This window comes from Stegostoma tigrinum, chromosome 18, assembly GCF_030684315.1.
Source record: "Stegostoma tigrinum isolate sSteTig4 chromosome 18, sSteTig4.hap1, whole genome shotgun sequence".
Lineage (NCBI taxonomy): Eukaryota > Metazoa > Chordata > Chondrichthyes > Orectolobiformes > Stegostomatidae > Stegostoma > Stegostoma tigrinum.
This window is the reverse complement of record NC_081371.1, coordinates 51,388,620-51,411,909: the sequence shown is the minus strand read 5'-3', so window position 1 is coordinate 51,411,909 and position 23,290 is coordinate 51,388,620. Positions and strand designations below refer to the sequence as shown.

At 43.4% G+C, this 23,290-nt stretch overlaps 1 protein-coding gene across 2 annotated transcripts in view; it reads right to left on the bottom strand.

The window, feature by feature from the left end:
* LOC125460762 (thioredoxin reductase 1, cytoplasmic-like) overlaps window positions 1-23,290 on the bottom strand; it is a 43,152-nt gene that overhangs the window by 8,707 nt on the left and 11,155 nt on the right. The window contains exons 1-9 of one of the 2 annotated variants that reach the window (XM_048548642.2): window positions 20,365-20,612; window positions 17,065-17,188; window positions 12,739-12,811; window positions 11,363-11,482; window positions 9,366-9,508; window positions 7,739-7,854; window positions 5,025-5,250; window positions 2,715-2,807; window positions 2,381-2,457 (exon numbers count right to left, since the gene is read on the bottom strand). In XM_048548642.2, coding sequence (XP_048404599.1) covers window positions 2,381-2,457; window positions 2,715-2,807; window positions 5,025-5,250; window positions 7,739-7,854; window positions 9,366-9,508; window positions 11,363-11,482; window positions 12,739-12,811; window positions 17,065-17,154 — 938 coding nt within the window. In that variant the 5' untranslated portion in view covers window positions 17,155-17,188; window positions 20,365-20,612. Of the gene's footprint in view, window positions 1-2,380; window positions 2,458-2,714; window positions 2,808-5,024; window positions 5,251-7,738; window positions 7,855-9,365; window positions 9,509-11,362; window positions 11,483-12,738; window positions 12,812-17,064; window positions 17,189-20,364; window positions 20,613-23,290 lie in introns of those variants that run through there. The other variant, XM_048548643.2, reaches the window with a different exon arrangement.

Below are 23,290 nucleotides of genomic sequence, written 5' to 3'. Positions count from 1 at the left end.
ATCTCTACTTTGAGAGCTCAGTTCAAACAATTCAGATTTGAAAAAAACAACACACTCTCAGAAAAGAACAAGTTACAATGGGATAGGAGGCTAGGCTGTGAACCAAAGATGCAGAACTACTCAGCAAGCTCCCACAAAGAGCAAGGAGATAGGCCATCCCCTTTACAAACCCTATTTTAAAAAGGGCTAATCATAATCTGTGTCGGTTTAGACAGAAACACAGACTGTGATGAGCATCTAAGAGAAAGTAGCTTGGAAATAAGTTAGCGTTGAGTGTTCACTAAGACTAAACGTGCATGTTTCATGGCTGCCAGACTTCAGGTATTATTGAAGATAGTCCAATACAATTAAATAACGAGGGGGTCGTGATTGAGGGATCAAGGTTCTTCAGGACACTGGGGTTAAACTCACCATGCCACCCCACCCCATAAAAAGCAGTGACATTTTCATTCACAGGAGGTCAAATGAGACTTGAACCCACAATGTTTCAACTCAAAAAAAGGACAATGCTCCCAACTACAGCCACAGCTGGTCCAATGAAAAGAAAACAGGTAGATTTACACCTCCTCCCACCCTCCTGCAAAAATTCCATCCCCTATTCCCAAATCCTCCACCGCATCTGCTCCCACGACAAGACATTCCAGTCCCACACATCCCAGATGTCCCAATTCTTCAAGGACCGCAACTTTCCCCCCCACAGTGGTCAAGAACACCCTCGACCGCGTCTCCCGTATTCCCCGCAACACATCCCTCACACCCCGCCCCCACCACAACTGCCCAAAGAGGATCCCCCTCGTTCTCACACCACCCCACCAACCTCCGGATACAACACATCATCCTCCGACACTTCCGCCATCTACAATCCGACCCCACCACCCAAGACATTTTTCCATCCCCACCTCTGTCTGCTTTCCGGAAAAACCACTCTCTCCGTGACTCCCTTGACTCCACACTGCCCTCCACCCCCACCACATCCGGCACCTTCCCCTGCAACCGCAGGAAATGCTACACTTGCCCCCACACCTCCCCCCTATCCCAGGCCCAAGATGACATTCCACATTAAGCAGAGGTTCACCTGCACATCTGCCAATGTGGTATACTGCATCCACTGTACCTGGTGTGGTTTCCCCAATGTAGAGGAAGCCAAGCGGAGGCTTGGAGACCGCTTTGCAGAACACCTCCGCTCAGTTCACAAACTACTGCACCTCCCAATCGCAAACCATTTCCACTCCACCTCCCATTCTTTAGATGACATGTCCATCATGGGCCTCCTGCAGTGCCACAATGATGCCGCCTGAAGGTTGCAGGAACAGCAACTCATATTCCGCCTGGGAACCCTGCAGCCTAATGGTATCAATGTGGACTTCACCAGTTTCAAAACCTCCCCTTCCCCAACTGCATCCCTAAACCAGCCCAGTTTGTCCCCTCCCCCCACTGCACCACACAACCAGCCCAGCTCTTCCCCCCCCCCCCCACCCACCCACTGCATCCCAAAACCAGTCCAACCTGTCTCCGCCTCCCTAACCTGTTCTTCCTCTCAACCATCCCTTCCTCCTACCCCAAGCTGCAACCCCATCTACCTACTAACCTCATCCCACCTCCTTGACCTGTCCGTCTTCCCTGGACTGACCTATCCCCTCCCTACCTATACTCTCTCCACCTATCTTCTTTTCTCTCCATCTTCGGTCCGCCTCCCCTACTCTCCCTATTTATTCCAGAACCCTCACCCCATTCCCCTCTCTGATGAAGGGTCTAGGCCCAAAACGTCAGCTTTTGTGCTCCTGAGATGCTGCTTGGCCTGCTGTGTTCATCCAGCCTCACATTTTCATCTTAACTTGGATGCCAAGTTTGGAGAAGACAGATGATGTTGGGCAACAATGGTTCTTCCAGGCAGGAAAAAAAAATTTAATTCCATTGGAGCTCCAAAGGGAAAACACTAGACAGGTCTAGGTGGTGGAAAAAAGGTCACTGGACTTGAAATGTTAAACAGTTTCTCTCGACAAATGCTGCCAGACTTGTTGGAGTTCCACTTGTGATATCAAGATCAAATTTTAAAAACAGTTCTATTTTACCTTAAAAAGACAAGCTTAAAATTATAAACAGGGGACAGGTGACAGTGAAGCTTTGTTGGAAAAGTTGAGTGAATACTCAAATCCAATTCCTCCCCATTTTTACTTCAGTAAAAGGTCTGGAGACTTTCAGGCCACCTAGTGGTCAGGACCCTGCAAAAAGGAGGGTCAGGTTTACATAGTAAACCTGAATGGAACAAGAGACTACACAGTCTTGTGAGCATTTGTGGAAGTGTTCTTTTGTGCAAAAGTCATTCTCCACAGAAGACTGAAACTGTAGTTACCAGGATTAAAAGACAGTGTTAGCTTACTTTTCATTGACCTTTACTCCAACTTTATCCAAGCCAATGTTTTCAGTGCTGGCGTCCCTCCCAATTGCCAGTAATACCTGAAAAAGAGAAAACAGCACACGTTTCACTAAAATAAAAAAATTGCTTGCCTTCGATTTTTTTTTAAAAAGTAAAAGACAGACATCTTGTCATTTAGATGGTAGCTCATCTGGAGAAGAAACAGCAGTCTTGAGCAACCAGGTCAAATAGCCTGACCTACACCTTTTGACCTACTTCCACTTCTTAAATCCAGGCAAAGCACAATGCAAGCTTCTATTGACATTCAGTCCACACAGTTTCATCTTTTATCACTTACTGTGTTATACTCCTGCACCATATCCTCTGTGCCATCTGTTGATTGAGCTGTTACTTTCAATCTCCCAGGAGTTCCAGCTTCAATTTGCTCTATCTAATAAACAGGGGAGGACAGAAGTAACATGCATTAGAACAAAAACAGTTACATCCTGCTATTTTAGTGAATTTCGTTTTTGGCATGAATCACTTGAAGCGTTAATGGCAGGGGTTGCAAAAATTAAGTGCCACAAAAAACAAACCACAAGTTTGGCACTGAAGCAGGCCATTCAGCCCATTATCTACACAAACTCTTCCAAAGCAAGGTTACCTAGTGCTCATCTCTTGCTCACCCCACCACACTACACTTGCAAATTTGGATAGAAACCATCACCTAATCCTTAGGGGCCTCCACTGAACTGGTCACTACCACATTTCCAATTAGTGTATTCTAGACCTTAACTGAAAGTCTCTTGCTTCCTTTGCAAGTTACTTTAAATCTACACATTTCCTCTACAAACAGGAGCAGCTTTACCCCTTTTTCTTCCATGTGGCACATTTTTTGAAAGCCTCCAACTGATCTCTTCAGCCTTTTTCACTTCAATGGGTTAAAGTATGATCAGGGAGAGAGCCTGTTTATGTAGCATCCAGAGGTGAAACCCAAAAATCCATTTTAAAAAGGTAGCTTGACAACCAATCAGCATGCAAATTCCCACAACCAACATAGTAACCAGAGCCACTTAGTTTTGTGGCGGAATAAAATATTGACAAGTAAAATTAAGGAAAACACCCATCCCCCAACAAACAAGGCTCCAACTTAAACATCCATACAGCACTCACCACATGGAACAAGATGAGATTCTGGTCCAACTTGCCCATGCTGACCATTTTCCCCCCCCAAACTGAACTAGTCCCATTTGCCTGTATGTGGCCCAAATCCCCTTAAACCTTTCCTATTCACATATACATCCAAGTGTCTTTTAAGTGTTGTGATGGTATCTGCATCCACCACTTTGAGGTAGTTTATTCCTCGTACACGCCACTGTGGAAAGAAGTTGCCCCTCAGATCCCTTTTAAATCTCTGCTCATCTTAAAGTTATGCCCCTTTCTGATTTCCCCACCCTTTGGAAGAGGGATTGCTGTTCCCCTTATGATTTTTGTAAGCCTCTGAAGAGGCTCAACCTCCTAAACTCCAGGGAAGAAGTCCCAGCCTACCTTAACAGCAAACCTTCCAGTGACATCTAAGTCCTTTCTACACCCTCTCCAATGTAATATCCTTCCTACAGTAGGACCAAAACTGGAGACAGAGGCTTCACCATCGTCCTGTACAGCTACAACACGACTTTCCATCTCCTATAATCAATGGATGAGCAATGAAGGAAGTGTGCCAAACATCACTATCACCCTGTCTGTCTACCTTGACTATGGTGTCATAGGAATTATGTACCTGAACCCCTAGGTCTCTGTTCAACAACACTTCCTAGGACCTGACCATTAACTGTACAAATCCTGTCCTTGCACATCTTACCAGGATGCAACATTGCACTTAGCCAATTAAAGTTCATCTGCCTCAATTGATCAAGATCACTTTGAAATCTCATACCTCTTCACTGTCCACCATACCACCAGCTAAGTCATCCACCAACATACCAGCCATGCCTCCAATATTCCTATCCAAGTTGCTTAAGTGACAAACAAACAAGTCAGCATTGTTGGTCACAGGCCTCCAGTCCAAAAAAAAAACTCCATCACCCTGTCTACCATCAAGAATCTGATCAATAACCATTTGTGACGACTCACTGTATTCAAGTCTCTGCACAGAATTTTGAACTTGAGGCCATGACAGCACAGCTACTCTTTCAGAGAAGTAGTAGCATGTGACAGATAGATTTTAACCACTTAATATACAACAGGAATCCAGTCAGTTGGGATGTTTTGCAACTTGTGCATTTCTGGATTATAAATCCAGCACCACAATTAAAGACATAAGAGATACTGTGGTATCTGTGGATGAAGGATAATATCAATCTTCTCTCCCTGACTAAGAAAGAACTTGGTTTCTCAGTGCAAGAACCACCAGTTTCAAGGCTCTTGCCTTGAATGTAATTCAAGTGTGTTATGGAATCTATTGGAGGCTTTAAGGCTGTCCACTTTAAGATCAGAGCTACTTTCCTGATTTCCCCACCATACTTGTTATCTGCTACAGTGTCCACCCAACCTCCAACATTAGCCCTTAAAAGATTAATTCATACACAACATAAGTGGTAATATCATTCTTCAACATGCCCCAACTCCATCTAACACACCCCTAGCTAAAAGTGGTTACAAAGCTTACCTTAGTTGGTACAAACTGCCGAATGATTTTGACTCCGTGCGTCTCCATGTAGTCTCCAACCAGGTTTGCCATTTGCTGATCAAATCCCCGTAGCAGGATGGAGCGAACCATCACAGTCACATCCAGCCCGAGGCCTGCAAGAAATCCTGCACACTCCAGTGCGACATAGGATGCTCCAACCACCAAGGTCTTCCCAGGACAGTAAGGCAGTGAGAAGAGATCATCACTAGAATGGGCAATGAGGGGGAAAAAAATCCACTTTTACACAGGGCTCTTCACCAGAGATGGGGACAACAGCAGTGGTTAACACTCCTGTCTCAGCACTAGAAGGGTTCGATTCCAGGCTCTGTGCAAACTTGAGACAGTTGCCATTCTCCCTGTGTCTGCGTGAGTTTCCTCCCCACAGCGTAGAGATGTGGAACCCAAGGGGATTGGCCATGCGAACTTACCTAGTGTCCAAGTTAGGGGGATTAGCCATGGGAAATGTAGGGTGGCGATGGTCTAGGTGGGATGTTATTCAGAGGGTTGATATGGACCCAGTGGGCCAAGTGGCCTGCTTCCACACTGTAGGGATTCTATGATTTTTAAAAGGTGTCGCACAGCCAAATGAAAACAAAAACTCAGCCAGTTCCCACTAACAGTGGCTGGGAATAAAAACCAGACAAGATAATCTGTGTGGCAATGCTAATGACAGAATTATGCAGTCACCAAGGACAGGTCTCCTACCTGCATTCAGCATTCCCTCCTATTCGTCCAAATGCTGGACGGTTACCTAGATTAGATTAGATTCCCTACAGTGTGGAAACAGGCCCTTCAGCCCAACAAGTCCACACCACCCCTCGAAGCATCCCACCCAGACCCATCCCCCTAAAACTGACACACCCCTGAACACTGCGAGCAATTTAGCATGGCCAATCCACCCAGCCTGCACATCTTTGGACTGTGGGAGGAAACCAGAGCACCCAGAGGAAACCCATGCAGACATGAGGAGAATGTGCAAACTCCTCACAGACAGTCGCACAAGGCTGGAATTGAACCCGGGTCCCTGGCGCTGAGAGGCTGTTGTGCTAACCACTGAGCCACCTATTGCTCTGAATACTGGAGCATGGAAAGACAGCTTGTGTAGTTATGCCTAGCCATTCAAAATTTAACATTGTTCACCTTCAGCAAAGAAACAGCAGTAATTTTACAACTTCTGAACCTACTTCAAACAGACTTTTGTAACAGCTATAATTACTGTACACCATTACTAGTGCTCTAGTGGATACACCTCCCATTGAACTAAATCTACAAATTCAGGAACCATATTGAACTCTGAAGTATACCCAACTCCCATGAAGTGGGAACATACATGTCTTCACCAAAGAGAGTACCTTTCGGTTTACAATTCCCTACTGTTCCAATATCACCTTAGCACACAGGGATTTTTAAAAACCAGACTGCAACCAGATGGCTAGTGTGCTGTGATGTTTTTAAAACGATGGCGAGACATTTTACCTAATGCCACCCACAATGGTCTTGCTCTGACTGGGCCAGAAGGCCACCTCCATAGAGTTTGGTGTTGAGATGGAGTGGCAGCAGGATGACAGCACACAGGGATGCCCCAGTGATCAATGTCCCCTATCATACCCCAGTAAAATCTAACATTTGAATTGATTGAGCATTTACTGAAAATGTCAGTGCATCTTGGGATTATCAGTTTCATTGAAGTATGCCTACAAGCTGAGAAGCACTGCTCAAGTATAACCGTTCACTGGAACATTAAATGTTTCTTCAGCTCAAATGTGGAATTTAAGTGGACAGCATGCTTTCAGCCAAGAGCTCATTGGTGAGGGGCAAAGTGGTTTGTTTAAAAAGGGTTCTGTTGGAATGCGTGCATGCAGCTGGTAAGGCCTACATTTATTACCATTCTGAAGAGTTAAGGTGACAGCAAAGCAGCTTGCTGAATGGAACCATGTAGACCCAAAGGGTCTGGAGTCACATGGAAACCAGACCAGGAAAAGATAGCAGCTCTGCCTCCGCTGGGTTCATAAGTGATAATCTGACTCATTTCACAGTAACTAGATCAGAACAGTACAACACAGGAGGCCCTTTGTCTCACCAGTCTTGTGCTTACATGATGCCTTTGTGAACTAAAAAGGCTTTTAACTCTATGTAGTCCATATCAAGCTATTCCTTGCCCACTCAGAGGCAGGAAGGATGCCTCTTAAAATGTCACTGTTGGATCTACCCCCACCACAACCTCTGGCAACAAACTCTGGGCACTTCCCACCCTCAAAAAACCTGCCTCATCTTTAGAGAGCTCCATTTTTAAACCACTCTACAGCCCTTACAAATGGTCATTTCGACCCTATAGGCACTAAGTTTGGAATTCAGCTGCTGTGGTAAGATTTCGAATCCTGCATCCAGAATAGTCTAGGCCCAAATGTGACCGAGACCTGAAAGTGGTCACAACCCCTGAGAAAAAAGGGTGGGTAAGGAGGTGGAGAAGGTGAGGTGGGGGTGTGAGAATGGAGGAGGGAACACCAATGTGGCTGGGGGCTGGTAAGCTCCATAAGCTGTCATTGGTGGCCCAAAGTTAGCCACCCAACCAGTGACTTTGGGCATCATACTTAAATGACCCTGCTCCTGCGAAACAAAAGCTGTTTTTCCTTCCTGCCACACTATGTATTTACATACAAATATACAAAGTTTACAGCTTGTCAGTACAGTACCTTGTGATACAGTACTCCTTATCACCAGGCACTGCCAGATAACGAGGTCTCTCTCCAGTGGCTACAATGAATGTTTCTGCAGTGTAAAAGGTTTCTTTGCCCTTTTTGTTTGTTGCCTAAAAAAGGCCCAAAAGATTCAGTTATAAGAAGTTTACAGCAAGCACAAGTGGACAAGGTTAAAAGCAAGATCCAATTAAAGTGAGACTCTACTTCTGCAATTTAGAAGGAGAAGACAATTTCATTGAAGGATTTTCTTTTTAAAATTTAAAGGGAGATGAGAGAGAGTGAGTGCAAATTTATTTCTGCTGGCTCAGACCTTTGGAGAACCAGTCTCAGTCTGAAGCAGGTCTTGTAGGAAAATTAGGAAACCCTCTCATTTTGGACTCTGGTACAAATGGTTCCTGATTTGAAACCTTAGGTTAGAGTAACAAGCTGTTTAAAAAGGCAGGAAGAAATGGGGCAAGGGCAAGTTATAACAAAGCCAAGGGTCAACCAGGATCTCAAAGGCAGAACAGGTTTCTTGCAGATTTGCAGCATTCCAACCGTTTCCTTTAACTGGAAAACATCCCCTAATAATGCTCAAGCGGTCTAAAATTTTCCTTGAACCAGACTAATCTAATAGTAAAATGCAACAGGACCACATTGCACTCTAAAACTTCACTGTATTTAGAGTTGTGTGACTGATGCTCACTGAGAATTGATGGGTCAGCAAACTGGAAGGGGAGAAGCTCACAATTTTACAGGGACTGATACAAAATTGATATATTTTTGATCAGTTCAGTGCTGTTGGTAGTTGAAGGGCTCAGAATGAGGTGTGGAAATACTTGTGGAATTCCCAGAAAAGTGTTGTTAAGGGCAGGTGGGACCAGGAAGGAGTAACAGACAGGAGGCACAAACCAGTAACAAAGCAAGTGATTTCTCAGTAGCTGAGAGCTCTAACCTCCCAGCCACTTTGGGAGACACACCACAGGGTTCATCGTTTAGATCTGGCCAGTCTCACTACACCTTAATATATCAGTCTGATAAAGATTGGAGGCAAGTCGGTCAGACAGAAACCAAAATCAATGCCAAGACAGTGACTAACACTTAGAAGCGCTGTTGGCATGCAGGAACACAACCTCCAAAAATCACGATCATGAATTGGAACAATCACTGGGTCAAATACTGAAGCTATCCCCAACAACACTGCGTACCACACCACATGGTGGAAAGGCTCAGGATAACTCAGCACCTTCATGCTGATTTGGGCAATATCAGCATCTAAATGCTGATATGGAGCCATTAATGGAGAGAGGAAAACCAAACAATTGTGTGGAGCGTGCAACAAGGACCAGTGTTGGAATTTCCAAAGGGTGAGACTACTTCCAGTGCTGTTAGATGCAGCGGTCCAGGGTTTGGCCAAATAACAAATGAAGAGAATGGCAATGGGCATCCAAGTCAAGATGGGAGGCTTGGAGACAATGGCACTCTTGCCCACTTGAGGGTGGAAGTGCTGCCAGGAACCCTGGATGGTTTGTTGTAGGTGAGGAATATGGAGACCTCTTGCTTTAAGAAAAAGCCTCAAGTTGATTTCACTAGTACAACCCTAGAAATAATTTGGTGCATTTACAATCCATGGAGCTGGTACCTTAATCTTGTGAGGTCCAATAAATTCTCCATAACCATTCACATAGGTAACACCATTGTCTCTTAAAGAAACTCTGTAGCCCCAATTCAAGGAGCCTATGTAATTATTAATAGCATCTTTCATGGTTGTCCAGTTATGATGAACTGTTGAGAAAACAAATGCATGTTATTTTTTTTAAAAAGTAGAATCTTTGAACATTGAAATCTTTATATCCAAGAAGGGGACAAAAGGGTGGCAGGTCATTTTGCTGCTTCAATAATTATATTCAAATGTAACAAAGTACAAGTTTAGCAAGGTAGAGGTGGGTTGCAACAGATCAGAGAATTGGAGAGAGATTTGGAGTACTCCCAATTTTTCCAAACAATTTCAGACACCATTATCCTTTGCATACAAAGGATATCAGTCTCAAGTTAACAAATATACTGTTAAAGACCATTGTGTAACTTGTCATCTTAGTCAGAACACTGAACAAAAACCTTTAGAAGAAGTGTAGCAGTGGGAGTTCAGACACTTATGCCATTTGTCGTAAAAAGTGTTAGTTTGGAGGGCTGGTATTGGTAGGTTAAAATCCTGTGAACATGTAAAGTGGTATTGTAGGGGTTGGTTACTTTGAAGCATTTTAACAAGCCATGTTAAGATACTGGCTGCAGCAATGATTGAACCCAGAGAGTGTATATCAGGAAACAAAGCACCTATGGGAACGTGAAATAGAAGATGATTTGTAATAAAATTAGTTTACAAATATATAGTGTAAACATTGAACGCCATTGGAATGTTTTGGGTTAATTCAGAGGCCATTTTACTTTGGAAAAAAGATGAGGGCAATTGGGAGGAGACTTGAGCAAGGGCAGTAAATAGTGTTGTTCCTTAGAAAGCAGCATAGAACAGTAGGAAAAAAGTTTAGTCTCTGCTTCTAAACCACAAGTGTTTCATTAAAAAATTCTGTAGGTTAAAAAGATCAAGTCCAAGCTCTATTGAATTATTTTAATCTCAAACACCATTCACAGGAAAGATTGGAGAACCAGCTGCCCCGAATGTAAAGATTTGATTGGCGTAATCTATTTACATTTGAATCACTAGATTGGTAGTATTGGGAAATAGATTGAACTTGTCTTGTCGGGTGTTAGGATTTTTCAAAACAAGTTCTAGCCAGAAAGTTTGTTTATTGCACAAGGCAAGAATGGCTGTTAAAGAAGTTCTGAAGCCTTGTATGACTACATTCTTATCAATGGCCACGTTAACCAAAAATCTAACAATTCTAAATCAAGCTGGATTTTTACTCTGGGATCTGACTTGATTAGAGCAATCCACTAGGAACATTAGAAAGTTGTGTTATTGCACTTGTTTAAACTTTACTCCAACAGCTAGTTTAAAGCACATCCAAATTGCAGATTGTAGACCCACCAGGTACACTGTACAGCTAAGTGCTGCCGATACTCTGCAACTCATTCAAAGCAGCTAGTATTCTGCAACCCTCCAGCTAGTACCTAGTTGTTTGGAGGGGGTGTTTAAGCACCAGCCCATTCAGACAGCTGCAGGACAAGGGTGACTGCCAATTCTGCAGGACAAAACTGGGAACATGCAGGAGGCCAAAATCTGAGGAGAGCACACCTTAAAAAAGGGAACAGGCCAGAGGTAGGGAGAAGAGTGAAGTCCTAGGAGGATTTAAAAGCAAGGATGACTTTAAAAATGGACATCAAGTCTGACAATGTAGTTGTAGACAGGCAACTAGTGGGTTGACTGGCAAGTGGGATTTAGGATCACAGCTTTAGAGTTTGAGGAGTTTTGGTTATAGAAATGTGGAAGAAGGGTGGTCTGCTCAAAGAGTGTTGGAATACCAGAGGAACTGGGGCTTTGAACAAAAGGTGAGCAGGCTGGAAATGGAGGGTGTGAAAATGCCAGTGAGTGATCTTGGATACACAAAAAACAAGTTTAAAATAAAAGAGAGCGTACTAAAGTAATCTTTGGATTCTCAGACAAGTCTTATTTGAACAGACCTTTCTCATCAAATGTCCAACCAAATTTCCTGGCATCCTCTAGGTTCTGGTGTAGAATTGCAGCTTGATGCATCAGCTTCTTTGGGATACAACCCACATTGACACATGTTCCCCCAAGACCTGATTGCGGAGAAGAACGTCAAAAACCAGATTTCAGACTTTCCATAATGTTTTAAAATTACAGAAAATATCAACTGCTGTTAAGATTAAGGAATATTTAAGCTGATCCAACCTCACCAGATGAAAGCCTATTATTAGTGAATAAAACGATATAGTTTAGATTCATGTCATTGACTAGGATTTTTTTGAAAACCCACCAGCAACTAGAATCATGTAGTAATGCCTGCCATATTGCTATCATTCAGCAGCATTGACTTAATCAGTCTTTCCAGGTCAATGCTGGCTCTTTGAAAGATGTTCATAGAACCCCAATGTGTGGAATCAGCCCATTCAACCCATCAAGTCCACGCTGACCCTCCAAAAAGCATTCTACCCTATCCTACATTTCCCATGGCTAACCCACCTGGTCTGCACATCTTTGGACTATGCAAGGAAACCAATGCAGACATGGGGAGAACATGGAGTTTGCAGTCAGAGGATGGCATCAGGGGTAGCAGTGCTAACTACTGAGCCAGCCTAATTAGTCCTACTAATCTTTTGCCAGAGCCCTGCAATTTCTTCCTTTGGTCAACATTCACTGCCATTTGGAAAAGGGAACTGTTGAATTCTGCCCTGTCAGGCAGAACATTCCAGGTATTAACAGTAGGCTCCACAAAATCTCCACCTCCCACACAGTAATTCTTTTGCCAACATTAAAAAGACTGCAAGCTCAGTTGCTAGTGGCAAGCATCTCTTCCTCTAACACTGCCTCTAAAGGACAGAGGGCAGTGAGGAGTCGGACTATTAGCCAATTTATCGCACACACACGCAAAACATGTTCTGATGGAGACAATGTCTCTGATCAAGTGGAATAGAGTTCCTTGGGAAGGTGGTGGAAAGCATTACAATAGATTCAAATGTTAATTAGGTGTAGATTTCTTCCAGGAAGACAGACCTTGGTGATACAGCTGTTTAAAAAGAGAATCTACAGTGTAGAAAGCTTGGAGTCATTTGTAATCAGAGGGAGTTGTTGACCCATCTCTATTACTGACTGCAACTCATCCTACTGCTGCATAATTCCAATCAACACATGAAACAGTTGATGTCCCAGCACAGTCTACAGCAAAACTGGACGGTGCACTGTCTTTCATCATTTACTGGGAGGTAAGTATAGTGACCAAAGCATTTAAGTGATTCTGGCCAAATTCCTGGAAATCTATTTAACAAATAGTGAAAAATTAATGATTTTAACAATAGAAAAACCATAAAACGTTTACCCCATGTTGTCCCGCGAGGGGTTGGTTTAACATAATCCAAGACCAGGACTTTCTTCCCATACTTGGCAGCTTCCTGAGGAAGGGAGAGCACACTGAACATGTAGCCATTTGGCAAAGAAAAATTCTTTGAAAAGACAGCTTTTACACAGGACATAAGAGCTGGAGGCCCTTCAGACATGCTCCAATCTTCACCACATCACCCCATCCATAGCCCTCTGGCTAACAGAATTCCAATATTCACAACCCTTAGAATGAAGGGGTAACACTACCTGTCTTAAATAGTTAATTTTTTACTCATATCTTGCATGTGGATAAATACCCAGCATCCATTCTGCTAAGCTCAAGAAGTCGGGTTTTAATTTGTGTGCCTCATCTTGTCAAAAAAAAGGCAAGATAAAGCAACATTAATTCCTACAGTGTTGTCCCCTGACAGTTCAATTAATGAGCTTTTGTTGCTGAGCCTCTAGGGCCAAATGCAATCAAATTAATTTTAGGATATGAAGTCAATGTGGACAAGTTAGACTGTTTCCACAGATGTACATCTGATGTAGTGGCCTTTCCTTGGGAGAAAAAGGACAAAACTAGAAGTTCTCTAGGCATAGCCTCAGGCCAAGTACAAATAGCAAGTTTGAGCCAAATAGCAGTTGATAAAAACCTAATTCAGGCTTTAGCAAATCTCATGCAACACATCACTGCTGCATAGCTTGGATCAATACTGAAGTGGTTGATGTCCTCACATTAGGATCACAACAGTTCACAAATTTTACACGCCTCCATTGTAGTCATGCAAACACTGCCTTCATCCTTCTCCAGAGGAAGGCACTGTCTTTGCTTCCAATTGTATATTCCCAGACATTTTCAAAAAAAGTGTCTTTTAATACCTTGGTGCTTTCTTTTATGTAACTCTACTTGTTACAATCCCAAAGCATTTTAGTCAATTAACCAGGTGTAACTTAAAAATATGCCCAAATCTTACAGTACAGAGTCTGCCATTTGGCTCTCTGACCAATAGACAGCCCCTCTGAAAATGTAGCACTATCAGCCTAGATTTGAATTCAGCTTCTCTGGAATTGGACAAGCACCCACAAATGTGGGGTGTCTCAGGTAAATATGTAGCCCCAAGTCACCAAATACTTGCAACCCACTAAACTGCTTTCAGAGGCATGTTCACATTTCAGACTTCCATTAGCTTCCAGGTGCTACATTATTTGTTTTAGCAACTGTGAAAGAGCCCAGCAAATAAAGAGGGGAGATGGTGGTGCAACGGTAGTGTCACTGAACCAGTCATCTGGAGACTGATTCAAATACCATCATGACACTGCTCGGAAACTAAAGTTCAATTTCTAAATCTAGATTTGAAAGCTAGTCTCAGTCGTCATGAGATATCAGCTGCCATCAAAACACCCTTTATTAAAAGAGGAATATCTTCCATCATTGCCTAATCTAGACTCCTTGACGCTTTAGACTAACAGCAGTGAGCACAACTCAAAGAGGCCTCCGACTCACAATCGGTTCAAGGATTCTATTTAAGATGTAGACAGCACTTGTTACCAACCCCAATGACTTAAGATGGGGTTGAAAATACAGGACAATGAATCTTAAAGGATTAACTTTTGGAACTATTTTGGTGGGGGGGGCGGAAGCCAGTTAAAATAACTGGCACAAAGTCAAGGACCAGAGATTAATTTTTCCTTTTACAAATTAAATAGTTATGATCTAGAATGCAGGCTCAATTTTTCTTCTTTTTTGAAAACTGCCAAAGAGACAAATATACCAGAGAGAACACTAGTAGGGACATAGGATAACACCAGGACTAATTGGCCAGCTGTTTTTGAGAGCTAGTCCAGACAAGTGGATCAAATGGCCTCCTGCTATACTTAAGCTTAGTGCAGATCCTGGATCCGAAACTGAATTTTTTTGCAGTTGGTGTAGGATAGGAGTGATTCCATGCATCGCTGGGTGACGCTACTGCATAATGTGAATTCCACACCAGGGTACGGAGCTAGTTTCAGCAGGACTGCAAGGCCATGCCATTAGCAAACAATAGCTGCATCACATGTACAGAACGTTAAAACAAAACCTGCTGGATGTTGACAAAGCTTTGCTCTCGGGACTGAATGAGGGCAGCAAGTCCAAGAAAGAGTAGGTAATTCAGAACCGAAAGAAACAGGTTCACCCAGAGACTGGTGAGTTTATGGAATCCTCTGCTACCAAGCAGTTGAGGCCAAAACACTATGAAGCCATAGTTCTTGGAGTTAAAGGGATTAAAAAGGGAATAGGGAGAAAACAAGAACAGAATACCGAACTTTAAGTTCAGCCACGGATCATGCTGACCGGCAGAGCAGATTGGTCTATTCCTGCTCCTATTTTCTCTGCTCTGACCTCTTCAGGGTGTTGGCTTCATGCTACATTCTGCTTGTAGCCAGTGTCATTGCCCAGGCACCTTGTTGAGAAACAAAACAAGCAGGAATCCTGAAGTCGAAGGCCCATGGTTGGGAGACTTCAAAACACATTGGAAAGATGATGGAGCAGTGGAATTTGGGTGTTAATGAGGAGCAGAACCAACAACCGTGCAATTACATCCTATTAAAAGCTTGTAAAATCCTACTCTCAAGAAATCAAGGGACATCACAGGAGGGTTAACACAACATGCCACAAGGCACATGTAGGCATCACTGCAGGTGCCCAAACAGGTTGTTCAATGAGCTAGCTTTTAAATAGCACGCATTAGAGGCAGCAAGAAACTCCAGTCTGAAGCCATCCTAGGAAATGACAGCATGGCTAATGTTGGAGCAGTTAAAAATTCAGGGATATGCAAGAATTAGGTCAGCACAAATTTCAGAGGCCCGAGGGGTTAGGGTGACTACAGAGATAGAAAGGAGCAGGGTCATGAGGGATTTAATAAGAATTGTTATAAAACTACAAGTCAATGTGGGGCATGGCAGTATGATGGGAAAAAAAAAAATCAACGTTTGGACACAAGAGATAACAAGGTGTAGAGCTGGATGAACACGGCAAGCCAAGCAGCATCAGAGGAACAGAAAAGCTGACGTTTTGGGCCTAGACACTTCCTCTGAAGAATTTTTTAAAGAGGGATGAATTGGAAGTAAAAACACTTGCCTTGGTGCAAAACAAAACCCAGTATTACAGTGGTGGAAATTGAATTTTTAAAGTGCAAATTAAGTTATTCAAAAATATGGCTCCATGTGTCTTAAGAGGAGTTAGAAGGCATGGAAAGCAGTGATTTGCATGTTTGGCAAAGCTAGCAGGTCTGGTTAAATTTTAACTGGCCTCAAATTGTTGAGGCTTTCCAACCTTGCTTAGGTGTGAATCCTAGCATCCCTACAAAGATGATAGAGGCCATTCACCTCATCAAGTCTGCACTGACTCGCCAAAGAGCATTCCACCTCCACTACCACCATAACCCTGCATTTACCTAGTGGACTCACTTGGCCTGTACATTATGACCATGCTAAGTTGCCCAATCTATCCATCCTGTAGACCTTTGGTCTGTGGCAGGAAACCAGTGCACCCACAAGAAACCCATGCAGACATTGGGAGAATGGCACTTGCACATAGTCAGCTGAAGGTAGGATCAAACCCAGGTCCCTGGCACTGAGGCAGTGCTAACCACTAAGCTAGTGTACCACTTGGGGAATTTGAGATTAAGTCCTCCATGTGAGGAAGCTTTTTTGATCTGAAAAAGTATAAAAAGATTAATTTTAGAAAGCAAATCAATTAGCTTGGAATTTTGTGGGATATGTTGCAGGGCAAGTTACTTTTTTGTTGATCTGTGCATTTCCTTTAGATACAGGCATGTTTCTGCCTGGAGGTCAAACAGCTGACAGACAGGCAGAGTGAAAATTGCAGCTGTAGACCACTTTAGGACATTAAAGTCTTGCATCAGCTGAAGGTGTCCACACATGTGGTGAAGGGGATGTGTCACTGAATCCCATGAAAGGGCTCCTAATCAATTTCTTACTGCAGAATAGCAGGAAAACATCAGGGAAATTAAAGTGAATTCTGTCCCCCACCCCCAACATTTCATGGGATGTGGGCATCTCTGGTTAGGCCCCCCACCATTTTCTGCTTGCCCAGTTAAGCATCAACCCACCTCATCTGACTCCAGAGTCACATGCAGGCCATACCAGTTAAAGATGCAAGTTCTTTCCTCTTCTCCATGCCTCTTTCTCCGTGCGCACCCCCGCCACCCCCAAATTGGAAGTTAGTGAACTAGATGAGTCAGATGTCTCACCTGCTAACAAATCTCCATACAAAAACAAACAGTGGGCGGAGCAATGGTCATCACCATGACTCAGGCCATACCTTTGACGCTGAAAGCCCTCCAGAACCTCCTCCAATGACAATCAGATCATAGTCGTAGGGTTCCCCCGTTTCACTGGATTGATTCATCATCAACAGCTTTGAAGTGCACCTTTGTCAACTTTAGCTGAAGGGGGAAATAAAAAAGAAAAATGTTAACCTTTTCTTTTCCTCATGATCAGTTCCCTATGCTTACTCCATTTTACAAACGATTGATATTGACATGGTCAAAAGAATGCATTTGCTGTACAAGAACAATTGTTTCTTCCTGTCAAATAGACTTCTGCCAAATTAATCTATTGATATTTAACTCGAGTTAAATTGGCTCCACTCAGGTGGAGAGATCCTGAAAAAAGTGATAGAAATGTTTTAAGCAGCTCAAACATCAATCACAATGTAAGAGGAAATCTGAATAGGCTAGGGTGCAAGGGTTTGCAAAACAAGATAAGACAATAAGAAACAGTCCCTGTTTCTGCAAACAAAGCACCAAGTTGAAAACCACAATATAGTGTTGGTCCGTTTGGCGGAGGGGGGCAGGTAGGAGTTAAAAATTTAACCCTCTAAAAGCACCTTTTGGCCACTGGCTCAATAGTAGTAATTCAGGTAGATCTTTTATGAGTTTCACAAACTAACAAACAATGTAGTTGTATCTGATCCAATACAGAAACTGGATGGACACTTCCACACTGTCATTTGAGACCATTAACATTCCATTTCATCATCAAGGATTATATTTCACAATTGGAATTCTTGCATAAACCATGACTAAGACTGAACAATTCAACTGTCATATAGAGACTAGGAAGAACTGGGAAGTCAGAAGGCAATGTGTACTTCTTAAAGTTAAAATCTGAACAGTGAATTTAAGTGAAGAAGTGAAATCAGAAAGTAATCTAACCAACTGGCAAGGTACTTAGACAGTAATATTTTAAGTAGAAGACTCCTTTGTTCTAAAGGTGCTACCAATTCCACTCCAAAAAACCTAGTTCTGGGGAACAGAAGGGAATGTGGATATTTCCAAGTGTGGACCCATTCAGTGGTCAACCTCAGTGCTTTGATACAAATTCAAATATAGTTTTCTGTACGAGCATGAAGTACCCTTGTTTTTACAACTGTTGAGAAGTGTTAGAATTCCAATGTTTTGTTTGCTTCCTTTCCTCTCTACACAAGAGGTTTCGATCTGATTTAGAACATTTGTACTTATGAATAAAGTATATTCAAAATGAACACTTGCAGGCTCAGAGTACAGTTTTGGGGATGTTTAGACATTAAAAATCAGTAAACTACTTATCTTCATATCAAAATAGCATCCTCGATTATGCCAAAAGGGTCACTTTGATAAGGACTTTGCTAGTATTCAGTAACCAGGGAGAGTTTTAATACTCACCCACTCATTCAATAAAATTAAAGCAGTGAGGTGGGTGAAGGATACAAAACATGCTGATCAAAGTCCTGTCTTGTCTATGTAAACTTAAAAATTAGATGTGCACTCTGATTAACAGTAGGTGGGCTAACAATGGGCTTGGGTCTAGCAATTTTACATTGTCCAAATTTAACTCCATTTACATTTCAGTCAAATCAATCAGGACACAACATTCAACACTGCACCCTGTTCACTGATAGCCAAACAGGTTAAAGTAGCCCATTGGTTGAGTGATTGGCAGAGGGGCTAATGATGTTTTTTTAAAAATAAAAAAAACAAAGTCACTGGAAAAGTTCAGCAGGTCTGGCAGCATCTGTGGAGGAGAAAACAGTGTTTCAGGTCCAGTGACCCTTCCTCAAGGCTGGGAAAACATCAGTTTACATGCAGAAAAGTAGAGAGTGGGTGGGGTAGGGAGTAAACGATAGGATAGAGCCCAAAGAGAGAGGACAGTTGGACAGACAAAAAAAAAGTTGCTCATGATCAGGCTGGGAGGGTGAATAGTTGTTAATGGGGACTGTTAGTGACAAAGAACAGTGGGGGTGTAGTGGCAGGCTGTGATAACAAGGCCTGGCGTGTGGGGTAGGGAGCTGGGACATGGGAGAGTTTAGACCCTAAAATTATTGAACTCAATATTGAGTCCAGAGGGCTGCAGGGTCCCCAAGCAGAAAGTGAGGTGTCGTTCCTCCAGCTTGCACTGAGCGTCACCAGAACACTGTAGCAAGCTGGAGACTGTTTTAAAAAAAAATTGTTAGGATCTGGACTGCATTGTCTGATTTTATAAAAGCAAAACTCAAGTCAAGCTTAAGGGAATGGATAGTCACTTAGGGTGGGGCAAAGTGCCAAGGTCATAAAGAACAAGAGGAAGACAGACTGAAGTGCTGCTAAAAAAAGGGCTCGTTCAGGCACAACAGGCCGAGTGTCCTCGTTGTCTGCGGCAATCGTTTTCTCAATCTACCTTCTCCAAAACATCCCCGCTAATTGGCCAGCTTGGATTTAAATAAAGTCGAAATTCAAGCCTACTCCCTTCTCACCACATGCCTGGCAAAGGCAATTTTTGCTATGTCACTGTCGAGAAGGAAGAAGTGCAGGTTAATTTCAGTGTAGCACATACAAAGCAACTCTCTTCCCCCACCCAGTTGTACAGCCCTTCACGTAACCTGATCCTCAAGTTTCAACCCTGCCCTTGGGAAAGGTACAAATGAGAGGAGACCAAATACCCCCCTCTGAAGCTACTTTAAAAAAAACAAGAAAAGTTAGTTCTGACCAGATTTACTGCTTGTCTGAAGGAAAACGGAACAAGGAGGACGCTTCAGACTGCTCGCCCCAGTGAGGAAGCTCCCTCCCTCACACTCTCTCTCTTTCTTGCGGCGAGCAGTCTGCCTGGACAAATCCAGCAATAAAACGCGTTCCAAACATAGACCTGATCAAATCAGAGAGATAGCCGGCATTTTGCGCGCTAGAGGGAAGAACGGGTTAATTCTGGCAGTGAGTAAAATGTGAAATCTCCATATTGCTACACGATTCCCCTTAACAGCACATCGCCCGCGGAAACAGCGTTGAAACACACACGACTCAAAACCTTGTACATCTCCTAGATCACACGCTGTTTTAACCGGTTCTAAAAACATAACCCATTAAGAGAGAGTCCAAAACAACAAAATGTGAGGCTGGATGAACACAGCAGGCCAATGTGTTCATCCAGCCTCATATTTTGAGGTCTTGGATTCTCCAGCATCGGCAATTCCCATTATCTCTGATACCATTAAGAGAGAGTACTGGCTTTTCTAAACAAAAAAAAATGTTTGTTTTTAACTTCCCGGAAATAATGAAATCTGTGTACATTCACTCTGTACTACCAAGTTGAAAGCGTGACTCCCTACCTTTCTGCCAAACACATCGGGTACAATCTGCTTGTTCTAACCTGTGTCAAGTCAGACAGTACACCCCTCACCACACTGTTCCTCTCACTGACGCAACGAGCAGCAGCAAGCGCCTATAACCTTTTACATCCTCACCAGGGGAGGAGTCTCTACCGCCCTAATCACTGACACTCCAGCCTCTCCGCTTGCTCATTTCCCCCGGGAACGGAATCACATTGGTCGTTCTCAGACGAGCACCTCGTTGCTGGGTTGGCTGGAGAGGATAAACTGACGTTCCCAGAAAAAAAACCCTAAGTTCGCGTGATTCAGCAGAATTCATCAGTCACACAATCTTCGGGGCTGTTGCCAAATCTTCACTGACCTCGTTTGAATACTGTGTGTCAGACCACATGTGAGATACCCCGCCTTCAGAGCGATTGAGGTTCTACCTGTGACAAGAACTTGCATGAAAAGCTCCTTTGTGGGACCAGCTGTCTTTCTCTCTCTTTGGGCTCTATCCTGTCGTTTACTCCCTACTTTATGCATATAAATTGACGTTTTCCCAGCCACCATCAGTTCTGAGGAAGGGTTGCCGGACCTGAAACGTTAACTGTGTTTTTCTCCTCCACAGATGCTGCCAGACCTGCTGAGCGTTTCCAGCAACTTTGTTATTGTGCAAGAAAAGCTCGGCAGGTCAGGCAGCATCTGTGGAGAGGAATCAAAGTTAATTGTTTCAGGACAACCTGACCCCTCCTCAGAACTGATGGTAGCCAGGTGCTACCAATCCCTGGTGTTGCAAAGGATGTCACAGATGACCAGAGGGTGTCCAGAAAGTGTAAATCCTGGATGGACTTTTCCAGGGGCTGTATCACTGGTGGAGTATCTGCTGTCAGGAAGCGACTCATTGATCCACATTTGGCCTCCCGGTCAGTGTTCCTACTTGTGATTATACGCTTAGGATGAGAGCCCATCGCTGAATTCAACCTGAAGCTATGTGCGGCATGGCCTTGTCCTCTTTGAGTAGCCTTCACAGGGGCTTGTGGTCTGTTACTGTTACAAATTCCCATCCATGAAGGTATTTGTGGAACTTTCTCACACCAAATATAACACCAAACCTTCCTTCTGTACCTGGGCACATTTGCCTCTACATTAGCCAATGTCCGACAGGCATAAGCTATTGGGCATTCCTCTCCATTGGGCCATCTGTGAGGCAACACTATTCCGATGTCGTACGAGGAGGCGTCACATTGTCAGCGCCAGATCTCCCTTTAAATCGTAGTGTACCAATGGCCTACACAGTGATAGCTGCTTCTTCATTTCCCTAAACACTATGTATTGGCTACAAGACCATTTCCAGAGAGGCGCCTTTTTCAACAGCAAATGTAGGGGTGTCAGCATGGACGCCAGGTTATGTATGAACTTCACATAATAATACACCAGCCCAAGGAAAGACTTAAGCTCCGGCACAAATGTGGGAGCCGGGGCACCTTTGATCACCCTCGTTTTACCTTCCAACAGGTGTAACCTGGTCATGTCAACTCTGTAACCCAAGTAGGTCATTTGGGGAGTCCAGAATGCTCATTTTTCCCCTCTAAGGCCTGTACCTGCCTTGGAAAAAACATCTAAGGACTACGTCCAAGTCCTGTAAGTGCTCTTTGGTTGTCTTCCCTGATATGGGGGTACCAGCGTTGGGCAGGGTGGACAAGGTCAAAATCATATGACACCAGGTCATAGTCCAACAGATTTATTAAAAAACACTAGCTTTCGGAGTGTTGCTCCTTCCTCAGGTATAGTGAGAGAGGAGGTACGGAGACACAGTGTAGAGGCAGGGTTCAGTCAGTTGGTATGCTGGCTACAGATTGAAAGAGAAGAAATCATAACTCATCGTAGAATCTGCAAACACTCAGGATTGTCTAGTCTAGAAAACTGCTTACTAACACTGAACTCACTTCAGATGACACCAACCAGCAAAGTTTCGAAGAAGGTACCACTGAGTGGAAAAAAAAGGAACGAGCAGTACGATACAACTGGAATCATGTGTGTAACAAAAACAGAAGTTGTAAAAGATCAAAGAATCATACAACTGATGCAAATGTATTGAATAAACCTAACGTAGCTGGCTGACTCCCTCCTGTTAAATTTGTAATCGGTTAGAAAGGAGATGCAGGTTTCAATTGATTAAAATGCATATCCCAGAATTTCTTTCAAGTCACTGCCCCAAGATAGCTAAAGGTTTTATTAGAGTACACAAGAGGTGACATCTCATTGCATTTTAGATATGAGACCTTGTTTAGAATCTGTCTGTGTCAGACTGGTTTTATTTCCAAAGCAGGAATTTATAAAATGCCCCATTGGCTAACTGTGTCTACAAATTGTGTGCTGCTTTTTGAACGAAATAGAATGTATCTGCAAATACGATTCTGCAAATGCAATTCACCCTATAGATTCACCCCCTCTAGCCTGTTTCCTGGCCAACATCTCTTTTTCTGGCTTGCTACAGTGTTCTAGCGAAGTTCAGCACAAGCTGGAAGAACAACACCTCATTTTCCACCTGGGGACCCTGCAGCCCTCCGCACTCAATATTAAGTTCAATAATTTTAGAACATGAACTCTTCCGCATCCTAACCCCCTACCCAACACACCAGGCCTTGTTATCACATAGCCTGCCATTACTAATTACCTATTGTTAGTCACTAACAGTCTCCATTAACAACTATTCACCCTCCCAGCCAGATCACTATCAACTCCTTTGTCTGTAAAACTGTTCTTCTCGCTCTTTGAGTCGATCCCCACCTATCATTTACTCCTATCCTCTCCCCTCACCCTATCTACTGCATATAAACCAACATTTTCCCAGCTACCATCAGTTCTGAGGAAGGGTCACTGGACACAAAATGTTAACTCTGATTTCTCTTCATGGGTGCTGCCAGACCTGCTGAGCTTTTCA